Source organism: Spea bombifrons, chromosome 5 (genome assembly GCF_027358695.1).
Source record: "Spea bombifrons isolate aSpeBom1 chromosome 5, aSpeBom1.2.pri, whole genome shotgun sequence".
Lineage (NCBI taxonomy): Eukaryota > Metazoa > Chordata > Amphibia > Anura > Pelobatidae > Spea > Spea bombifrons.
The window spans coordinates 34,809,392-34,821,424 of record NC_071091.1 but is presented as its reverse complement, the minus strand read 5'-3'; the positions used below and the strand labels follow the sequence as shown (position 1 = coordinate 34,821,424).

At 39.0% G+C, this 12,033-nt stretch overlaps 1 protein-coding gene across 1 annotated transcript in view; it reads right to left on the bottom strand.

Annotated features, from left to right (window-relative positions):
- The window catches only part of CNTNAP2 (contactin associated protein 2), a 650,026-nt gene that overhangs the window by 27,430 nt on the left and 610,563 nt on the right, over window positions 1–12,033 (bottom strand). The window contains exon 21 of the mRNA XM_053467334.1: window positions 5,251–5,344. Within this exon, the coding sequence (XP_053323309.1) occupies window positions 5,251–5,344 (94 nt within the window). The remainder of the gene's footprint in view (window positions 1–5,250; window positions 5,345–12,033) is intronic.

Genomic DNA, 12,033 nt, shown 5'->3' with positions numbered 1-12,033 from the left:
GCATGACACCCATCACTCTCACACACTTACATTTAGCATAACACCCATCACTCTCACACACTTACATTCAGCATAACACCCATCACTCTCACACACTTACATTCAGCATAACACCCATCACTCTCACACACTTACATTCAGCATAACACCCATCACTCTCACACACTTACTAATCCACTCTCTCCTACCTTTTCTTCTTTCACTCTCACTTTTCCTCTTCCTCCTCTTCTTCTTCTACTTCTACTTCTTCTTCTTCCTGTCCTGTGCACTGAGCACGGAAGACGGTGGGCGTGGCTTCAGTGTTGTGCGCCGGGATCAAGTCCCGGCGCACAGCCACAGTTGCCGCGCGCACCGTTTCTGGAGGCGTGCCGGCATGGTGGCAGCCCTCAGATGAGCGGCAGCCGGGGCGGACCGCCCCCCTCCCTCCCCCGCCAGGTACGCGTGACGACCGCATTCAATCCTGCTCGCGGCCGCTTAGTTTTTAACTTTGCGGCCGCGGCCGCAGCCGCATTGAATGCCTGTCTGCCGGTCGTCCGTCCGGCCCACCGGCCCGGATTTAGGGCGGCCTGGGGGGCAATTGCCCCCCTGCCCCCCGGCCCAGCCCGCCCCTGATATATATGGACTTTTATGTGACAGTGTGGGGATTATTTTGTCATGTTACCAATTTTTTATTATTTTTCTTATTTTATTTTTACTTATCACATTGTGATTAGTGAGCTGGGCTCCATTGACCTGCATGGTTGAATGCCCTCAGTGAATTCTGACTTGTGACAGTTGGCGCCCCTATCTTGTGAATGGCAGTAATGCGATCGGGGTAGGGGGGCTGTGTTACTGACATGTCTCGATATCGAGGCATGTCAGCAATACCGATTATGCTTAGCAAGCAATTCCCGATCGCTTCCTAAGCACTGTTTTAGCCGGCCATTTTTTTTCGGGGAAGGGCTTTCCTCCCGTGATCCATGGCCAGCCTCACTTGTGAGGCTTCTGTGGATCCTGCAGTCCTGCTGATGCGGTGCATCATGACCCCGTACATGTACGGGCTTTGTCGTGAAGGGGTTAAAAAAACATAAAAGGCATACACATTCAGATTCCCAGTTTGCTGCTAGAATAATAATGACCAAGAAGTACACTAAACAAAGCAAGAATCCCGCGCATACCATTCAAAAAACTCCTATCTAAGGTATAAATATTGGGGATTCTGTTACACCATATGGTCAAATATTGCCTACCCTGACACTACGTCATAGTACCCAAGCCTGGCGAGTCCTATTAAATGTTCATGGCTATATTGCTTACCAAAGAGCTGACTCAGTGGGGCTGCAATGAGACTCTTGTGCAATTTAAAGCCTTCTCCAGACATTGGCTTTCTGAAAATCACCAGTTGGAGATCAGCATTTAGCTACGCAAACCTCCATATTGTTACAATAGTCATAAGACTCAAGTGTTTATTATTCCTTCAATCTATGGATTTATCAATCTAAAATCATCCAAATAATGAAAGACATAATGTTTCAGGCAGGATAAACATTAAACTATAATTATATCATGTCACTTTATCTGAGCAACCAGACACTCTGCATTTTAAAATCTCAGTGTTCTACTGTATCCCAAGTGTTTAGAATGATTAATAAATGTCCTTATGATATCTGCCACTAGACAATACATACTAGAATTTGAGTATTAGTATTGATTCCAAAATGGTTTCATGACCTTATCACAGTTGGCTCTGTCATTGATAGATCAGAAGGGTTAGAATGTTTACCTGTTAACATACTATCATTAAATCATTTACTTAAAGGGACACTGCAGTGTTTTTAGTCCTATTAGTCATTGGTTCCATTTTAGCACCACTGTTGGCTACTTCAAGTAGCCAATCAGTGGCAGGAAAGCACTCCTGTTGAAATCTCTCTAGATCCATTGGAACTCTTGTACGAGCCAGTCCTGGAGTTACCTGGCAGAGAGTGTATAGAACATGAGTTTTGGCAAGCTGGAGATCTGCATGTCCTGCAACCGTAGGAGCTAGGGGATGCGGAAAGTGGCAAATGATTGCTACAAAAATAATTCAAAAACATGCCCAAGTTTTTCTTACAATATTTAGCATTATGGTTTAGTATTTATTTTCTTCTTAAAATAAAATGCATTGATTGAATTTGTTTTCAGCCTTGAAGGCTATGTATTTCTAGTAAGGTGGATGGATATGCAATATCTTTGGTAAACTTTGGCTTTTTTTTTTTACAGCATTTAATACAATTCTACTCTGCAACTTATATGATTGTTTATTTGACATTTTTACAATATTTATTAAAATATGGGGTTACAGTGTATTTATGAAAGCAAAACTTGTGCAAATTAAATTACTGCATACTATACACAAAACCTTTTTATTTTATGGATCTATCCCTTGATAGAAACATCTCCAATTTTGTTTAACATAGCTCATAGCTTTTTGGCTTTTTTATTGTTCTTGTTATATATATGTTTGAAAATTTGGATATTTTCTCTATGATGTGGATCCTTGATAGTCATCATACTAACATTTTTATCTTCCCTATTTCATCCTGTTTAAAGTTCTTATATGTGGACATATACCAATATGTGTGATGCTCCTAACACTGAAATTTTAGAAAAAATAGGACTAGGGTAGAGTGTTGTATGCCATACTATGTGTGTACTCTCTGATTGTCAATGAAAGTGAAGCTTGCATAGTTTTGAATTCATTCACATCATAAAAAGTTATGAATGAAAAATAATAATTGAAAGCCCAAACCACAATTTCAGCATTAGCAGGTGATTGGCTAATACAAGAGAAAGTCAAGCAAAGATGTTGATTAAGATACAAATCTATCCAGACCAGATCATTCAATTTAACTATCTATCCATTTATCTATGATCTATCTTCTTTTTCCATTGTAGAGCTGCCACCTTGGCCGTTTAAAACCTGAAATTGATGAACTGTATACCCTGCCGGACAGTTTGTAGAATTCATACACACATTCAAGGTATGAGAAGGGTATGAGTTTTACACACTGCTAGAAAGGTTTTTTTCAGACTGACCTGCTGAGTGCAGAAGGCCAAGATGACAATTCTAATCTACCTCTCCCGCTACCATATGCCCATCAATCATATTACAATATTGGTTATTCTCGATATTTATTTATATTTGTAGTTATTCAATCCGATATTCTCAAGTCTACTAACAAATTGAAGGTTAAGTAACACAAAACAATAATCATGTTAGACTGTTCAGGCCTGCTTTACTTAATAAATAGGTGAAAACTACTTTTTTTAAATTAAAATCTAACATCCAATGAGTAATTATAAAGTAGTATAAATATTACATGTAAAACAAATCCTAAGAAATATCAGATTGTATTGTACTAGATTATATCAGATAATATACCTATGAGATTGGAATATATTTTTATAGACTGTCTGTAGCATTGTTTTGTTATCATGCTTAATACCGTCACTAAAGCGAAATGTGTTTTAGCTCACACTTTTCCCATTTTGACAATCAGGTCATTGGGCTCAATGCAAACAGGTAAAAACACAGAATGAAAAAAAAAGGAGTCTAAAGGTTTTGCAATTTCAAATCACAAAGAGAAAAAGAAATTCTTGCAAAGATATTTGAGTTATTCTGTTGGGTAAAATATGAACGTAAATCTATTAGCTACAATGAACAAAATTACAAAGCTACAACCTTGACTAACTCACCACTTGTCAAGGAAAAAAATTGTATAAGCTAAAACTAGACAACAGTTGAGGTTGACAATGTGACACGAAGGGTGGTAGCTTCAGAGCAATATTACTCAAAGGAACTCAGTTTTTAAAAGTGGGTGGTTTTGTATACTATAATCACTGGGCTACGCTATGGATCAAACACAATGAGGGTTATGTATAAAAGGAATTCTGATGCAGGTTAAAAAGTGGCTTTATTGCTAGATCAAATATTGTTATATTTCCTCTCATTGTGTCATCTGATGATTTTCACAATCACATTTTCTTTATAATCCCCAATGTATTAATTTTCTCTGGAATGTAGGCATTTTAAAAAAAATAATAATACTGTGTTGTTTACGGATTCATGACAGTGGTGGTATCTGGTTTTCACATTGTTTCAGGCGGCTGCATGTTTGATGTACAGTGTATGGTATGTTTCTGTGCTGTTATTTTTGCCTAACATAGCAGACAAAGTCCCCTTCTTTCCGCTGTTTTTGTTTCCCGTCACTTTTATGGTGCACTAAATATTAAGTGACTTATTTATAAATTTCAATGATTCATATTGGTTAAATGGTATTATTTATATTGCATAGATAGAATAGCCCTTGCTTTGTATGCAGAAAAATAATATTTTGGAAATTTCTTTGCCATGTGGACAAAAAAACTGTTGTATCTAAAAGGGCTGGTCCTCAACCAAATAGCTCCCCAGGCAAGAAAACCCATTGTCACAACCCCCCCCAAGGTATTTTTTTAACCTTAAGAAGGCCAGCAAAAAGCATAGATCTTTCAAGGCAATTGCTAATGCATTATGGAGGCTTCCACTCCAGTCAGACAGCAAACCTATTTCTACACACGGAGGCCCTTTTCACAGGTGACTAACAGCTACCCCCTTGGTCCTGAGTCACCTGGCACTAAGGACAAAGGCCAGCTCTAGTGTTCAAAGTGCTGTGAAGTCACTTGCCCATGGTGCATTGGGCCTCCAGTCCCAGTGTGGCCTAGCGTCAGTGAACATCATGTTGCGCTTGTCCCGAGAGGTCCAGTGTGAAGGAGAGAGATCAAAGTCACCCCTGCCAGCACAGACGGCATGTCAAGCTCCTCATACCGGAATGCAGGTGTGTAGAGGGTTCGTGAGCTGCAGTGCTACAGCCACAGTACACCCCTGACACAGCTTTATGACAATATGCATGTTTGCTTCATATGCTGAGAATTTCTGTAATATATTTGTGACATAACCTAGGTAACCATACAAAAAGTGCTACAATCTTCTGAAAACATACATACTACTTTTACTAGGAAGTAAATCCAAACGGTCTCACTGAATAGGCGATAAAATAGGAAACTGCCAAATGATGTACAGACCTTAGTAGGATATATGTACTTATTGAAAAGCACAAAAATACCCTACAAATGTTTACCACAGTAATAACTTCTGGGTGACAGCTTCCAATGTGAGCCATAAAATACACTCATATTGAGCGTGGCACTCTCAGGCAGCTGCACTATTTCATTATTGTGGGGAGTTTCACTTACCGTTAACTCTTCCAAGGAAAAGGGCCTTTGGACCATTAAACTGAGTCTCGGAGGCCAGGGGAAGGCTGTATGTTTCTGGAGGGTAATGATCAAGCTGAAAGAGAAGAATGAGAGAGAAAAAGAGAAATGTGAGATGGGAGTGTTTTTAATAACAGTCTAGTTACCTTATATTTCAGTGGGGTCAGCTTTTTTTAATATCACATTTTACTGATGCTTCTGTTTCATTACAGGGCTAACCACAAAACACCAGCCAACGTCCTTCAGAAGGTCAACATTTACTGCTGGGAAAAGAGTGCTCTGTAGTCAGTCTTGAAAAAAAAAATTACTTAAATTGTGGGCTTATAAATTACATATTTTACAATCACTTCAAATTTACCTTGCCAATATAAATTTTGGAATTTTTTGCAATTCTTTAATACTTACAATTTAAAAGCAGACGGCATATGAACAATATGTACATATGAACATATACGTATTGTAGTTTAATCAAGGTGAACAACTCCTGTAGTGTGTGCTCCTGGTGCTAGCATTTGACAACACTATGTTTATTTTGGTTGCCATGCCCTACATGGTCTATTACAGCACCGCCAGTACTTTCTTCATTGGGAAACCTTTTGTGGTAAATTGAAATGTTGGTTCCAGTGAGTCTGTTTATGCATTCCACATACATGCAGAAAAGCACATGTGATGCACACGCTTTTGTGAAAACAGAATGGATCGTCTTGTGGATAAGAGTCTCCACAACATCTCTCCTTGGTCTCCATTTCAACAGAGACTCACTAAGATAAATAATGCACAATTATCGACTTTTGTAGCAGCAGCAAAGCAGGCTTGGGACAGGGAGCTCTCAAGACAGGCCAAAGATACCTCTTTAGGCTTGCAACCAGCCCAGCGAGCAGCGGCACACCAAAGGGCATGATCTTGCTAAGTAATAGAGCTTATTTTTATAATGTAAAATAAATATTTTACTTCTTCTCCTCAAACTATTTTTTGAAAGAAAGAAAATCTAAAACCTAAAATATGATGTGTAAAAAATATAAACCGATTTGGTATTTTTTACTGGGGGGTACACCTTGTTACTTCCATTATATTATTATTATTATTTATTGTTTTATATAGCGCCATCAAATTCCATAGCAATTATAGTCATACTACTGCTGGTGCACAGGAGTATGTGTATATATACATATATATATATATATATATATATATATATATATTAAATTGCATTTTAAAATCAACTGCTGTTTGGATTTTTTATTTAAAGTATATGTTTATACATATCCTGGTTTTTTTTTAAGATGGATGGCCACTTAAAGGTTTCCCCTTACCTGTTGTACTTTGAGTTGGGGGTTTATTTATTAAAAAATATCTATGTCCACGCCTGCCTCCGAAGATATTGTTAACTACCTACCTCTTGCCCCTTGGTTGTCAGGGATCCTGGGGACTGTTTTTTTATACAAAAAAAAAAGTTTAGTTTTTTAAACAGTTTTTTTAATATAGCATCTCTTTCATGCGTACAATCCCGCTTTCCCTGTAACATTAAAGCTTTGTAATTTACCCGGGAGTTAGCCCAAACCGTTTAACCATCATTTTTTTTGTGTGCCTCGCAACAACCTCTATGAAGATAATCATTATTTAAATATGAAGCTGAGGACACCATGTGGCCCAATATGGTATTTTTATTGGGAGCCACTGCCTATTCAATGTTTTAAACAAAAACAGGATACTGTTATGTTTGCTATTGATTTGAAAGAAGGGACTGATATTATTATAACATTGTTATAACGTTTTGTACTAATTATATCAGTATGGATGCAGGTACATATTACTGGTGCTTTACTTTGAAAGTCAAGACACTTTATGCTACCTTATAAAATGCGTAGAGTGGGAAGTGTTTAGTGAGTGAGTGATTTGGATGCAGCTCAAGATGGGGTTAAATAAATGTGTGTTTCATTGAATCTGGGTGATTAAAGGGTTAGTAATGAAAGAGTTTCAGGATAAGCTTATTTAGAAAGTTTCCAGGTATGTTTATTAGACATATTGCTGATCTCTATCCACATTTACCTGGGTATGTTCAACAATTCTGTCTACTAGCCGCATTGTTTTTTTTATCTGATCTCATCTCTTGTCCTACCATAACCTAACCTTCAGTGCCAGTAGTGGAACTGTGGAAGTGGATGCTCGTGCGTTTTCTTCTTAAATGGTACATTTTTAGTTCAGATTGCATAAGCATTTCTTTTTTGTCTGTTAGATTCAACAAAAATAACTATCTAGTGGAGAATCTGTGCTATTACAATTTATTTAACCATATATAGTGAAATAAAGATTCAAATGGAGTGTACTTTTATAAAACATATTCCAGTGGGTTTGTTCATTAAAAATTAGTTTTCGGATGTGTTGATCTCATCAATTTAATTATGAATTACCATGGGCCAACCCAATAAACGTTTCCTTTCATAACACTGACAAACAGACTTTATCACTGATTATACAGGTCAGCATATATTTGTATGCATATAGCTGTTTTACATAATACCTGTTTAACCCTTTATGGTTTTTGGCTTTATGAATCAATTAAGTATTTTGTTTTCACTCTTATAACTCATATACTTTGCAAATTCCGCATTTGTGCTACCCAGAGCTCTTCTTTTTCTAGGAGAGTGGATTCCCATGGTAGCTGGGGTAGCATCTGTGGAAGCAGGACTAGCTGGGGAAGGGGTCACAACTAGTCCCATACAGTCTTAAATGGGCAGGGTGTGGGAGATGAAATGGGCATGTCGTAACACAGCGGAGAAAGCGACCCGGAGACAAAGGTGGCAGTGCTTCATTTAAGACTCTTGCCAAACACAGAGAGTTCACAGGTGTGGACATTTCCCATCATATACCTAAACTTTTTCTTCCTGATTAGCTGCTCTGATTTGAACTCTTCAAATGCAAGACATTAGCTGCAATATGTAATTTCATAAATAAGCTTTGTATAACCCCCCATTGTTTATCCAGCAATATAGGAAAGTCGTTTTCTATTTTAAAAAGTACAGCAGTTTAGAACCTTATGAGTTGTTATAGACGGACAGACAATGAAGGCTGATTGAGGCATTTTCTAGTGATTGCATCACTCAGAGTTGGATCACAGGAGAAGCTAAAAGCATTTTTTACGTGAGGTCTAATCAATATTAAAGACGGTCCTGACTCCTGAACCACAGAATCACAAACCACTGACACTGCTCTCTTTGCCTTTCGGGCTGCAGCTATTTCGAGAACCGACACCAAACCTTCCAAGTCACTGAAACAACTGAACAGAACGGTAAAATAAACTGGCAGTGACTGTTGTGCTGATAGAGCATCTCTATGTAACTTTAATAAACCACTAATGTGGTGTAATTAAGGAACCAGATGGTTCTTGCTTATTAAAAGTAAATGTTTTTAAAATATTCAAAAGCCGCCTAGATTCCTAACAACTTTTTCCAAGTGTATATAATTAGGTTCATTTAAACACCATAAATGAACTTCAAAATGTGGGATTGTGGCTTAAAAATGATATATATCTCACACAAAAGTAAGACACCGAAAAATAGGCATTATTTACATATGGTACAAACTTCAATAAGGGAAACTTCTTTACAGTGGATCCAGAAACATGTCCATGACAGGATCCATTGCAGGTAAGCATGATATATATATATATATATATATATATATAGTTGCATAAAAATTGTTAGCAAATCTAAATATAAAAAGTTATACTTACCTGAATGTTGCCGGTAGACCCCAAATTTTTTTTTAAAAAAAAGGTGCGTCTTATACATGGGGGAATCCGGTAACTTTTCAACTATAGATTTGCTAAGCTTCAGAGGCTGCATTATACAGAGAGTTCATTGGATATAATAAACTACATTATTTTACATGACATATTTCTTTCATGTCCCTATAATAACATCTTGTTGTCCAGCACAGTACAGCTATTATGCACAACGTTTTTGGATCATTTATTAGTTTATCCGTTATAGGTTTGCCACCCATCCTGGTTTGACTGGGACAATCCCAGAATAGAGAGGTAAGTCCTGAGTCCCAGACTTAACTCTATGTCCTGGTTCTCAAAGAAGCCGAGACATGGTGGGGTGATGTAACTTGGTAGTAGTGCGGCAGCTCTCCATGTTCTCATGCTTCGCACAGGATAAGTGAAGAGTGTCTAGGTGTGTCTATGTATGTTAGTGTGTGTCTTGCTGCTAGTGTCTGGGTGTGCATGAGTTTTGTGTGTCATTGTATGTGTTACTGTGAATGTCAGGATGTGTGTTAGTGTATGCATACAAACACAGAAAAGAATCCCAGCACTCCAAACAGCTTCCAATCCTTAGGTTACTTTATGAAGAGAAAGCAAAACAAAAAAGGCAACTTTTCGGCCAAACAGGGCCTTTGCGTGTTAGTGTGAGCATTATTGTGTGTGTGTTGGTGCGGGTGTCAGTGTCTGGGCGCATGTGAGAGTGTTAGTGTCTATGTTAATATGAGTGTCTGTATCAGTGTGAATTTTATGGCAATTATGGTACAAGAAAATATGTAATCAGTGGCGGAACTACCGGGGTCGCGACTGCGACCGGGCCCTGGAGTTCTGCCAGTCAGGGGGGCCCAAGGGGTGCCAAGCAGTCGTTTTCAGCAACCGCTCGGCACCCTTCTATCTCCTCTGCTCCCTGCCGCCGCCTGCCTCAGCGCTGCCCCGACTGCAGTGGTGGGAGCGTGAGGCGTCTGTCTCGGGTGCCGGCATATGACATCATATGTCGGCGCTCAGCAGTGAAGCTGCGCGCACCACGGCAGAGCAGCGAGACAGAGGCCTCGCGCCCCCACCACAGGACTGCACGGTAAGTGACCTACAAAGGAGGGTAGATAGTGAAAGGGGGGGTAGGGAGAGGGTAGATAGTGAGAAGGGGGGTAGGGAGAGGGTAGATAGTGAGAATGGGGGTAGGGAGAGGGTAGATAGTGAGAATGGGGGGTAGGGAGAGGGGGTAGATAGCCTGAGAAGGGGGTAGATGGTGTGAGAAGGGGGTAGATTGGGTTGGGGGTGGGGGGGGCTTAACAGATTCTTGCACCAGGGCCCTGAGGCTTCTAGTTATGCCCCTGTATGTCATGTTTATCCTAGTGATGATTTTCAGCAAGGTCCCACTAAAACCTATTCCTTGTCTCTCTATGGCATTTTTAATTGCCAATTTTGTGAAGATGTCATCTTTAACTGAATTGGATTAGGTTGCTATATATTTAATTTCCCTCAGCATGTACTGCACACCTCACACACATCTTGTTCACACTAGGGTGAGCATGCACGAATTGGCCATTCAGTAAACTGGGAGAAAATGCCTAGTGGTCCTACGCCTTGAATGTTGCTTACACATCAAAACCTTTTAGTGTGTAGGCTGTCGGCTGAATACACATGGCCACCCTCGACAAAAATGTAAGTGTGTAGCATGCAGCCACGTGTATCCAGCAGGTTATGTCATTTTATTGTCTGTGCCTCGGCCAATTTTAATCCTCAATTTGGCGCTGAAGGGGAGTGAGGGAACTGGCTCCAACTGTTGCTTTCTTTAAAGTCAATGGAGCTTTCTGTACTTATATTGATGACAGGCTTAAGAGTGAGTGCAAAAAGTGCCATTAACCGAAGTTGCCTAGCCTATTAACCGAAGTTGTCATGGTGCTCGTGCCGATCGTGCTCGTGCCGATCGAGATGCTGACCCAATCTCAATATAAGTAGTGTTAGATCCTGACACTCCCGAGATGTCCCTAGTTTTCACCCTGTAAGCCTCATTACTTGTCCTGGACATGCTTTTAAAAACTAGTGTATATGCCACACTCTTTAAGAAGTTTTAGCAACAATTTATATTAATGATGTTCTAAATGAGATGCTAAATTAAAGGGTAATTCTAGTGAAAAATAGGTATACTTAATTACCTTAGCTGTAGAAAACAAGATGGATGTCTGTGATTAACTTGTTTTGCTGGTTTTATTACCCATTAATCTGAGAATTAAGGAAACTAAAGTAATTTTTGGGTAATATTTTTTACGTTCAAATAAATAAGGATTACACTTGACAGTAAGCAAAGAAGCACATATCTATATTATGTGTGTCCTCAGATTAAGTGGTAATCTTAGCAATGTTTGGTCTTTTTTTTTTTTTAACGTCCCTGGCAGCCCTACTAAAGAAGTACTTTAATATGCATTTTCCAAATGAAAACAAAAAACGAACACTATCTGCCCTAAAATTCAGCCCTATTGCTGCAGCTTCTTTCCTCTTCAATGGTCTGACATTTGTTTCCCGCTGATTGGCTGCTTCAAGCTTTGCTTATGTGCAGGATAGAACAATGTCTGCCTTAAACATTCATTTCAAATACATTAATCTCTAGAACATGATTGAACATGTAGCTATTGCGGAGCCCATATTATATGCCTGCATGACTGCCTGAGAATTATAAAATGTGTTATTCACTGCTCTGACACTTAAAGAGTTAATCCTTTTTGTGTTAGTGGATAGATCCCATTTAAACGGACCAAAAAAAAATGTAGTCCTTTGAATGGAGGAATCAAATACCTGCCTGCTGTATCATAGCAGAGAAATACATATTTAAGTATGTATGGGAGCAGCTGTTGAACATCTGCAGAGTCGGAACTGCATGTTTAGGAACAAAAAGATTAATTCTCCAGGCCCCGGAGCTTTTATTCTCCGTTTATAGTGCCGTGATATCAAACTATAATAGTTATGACACATTTCAAGCCATCCAAAGTTCAATCTACTGTAGT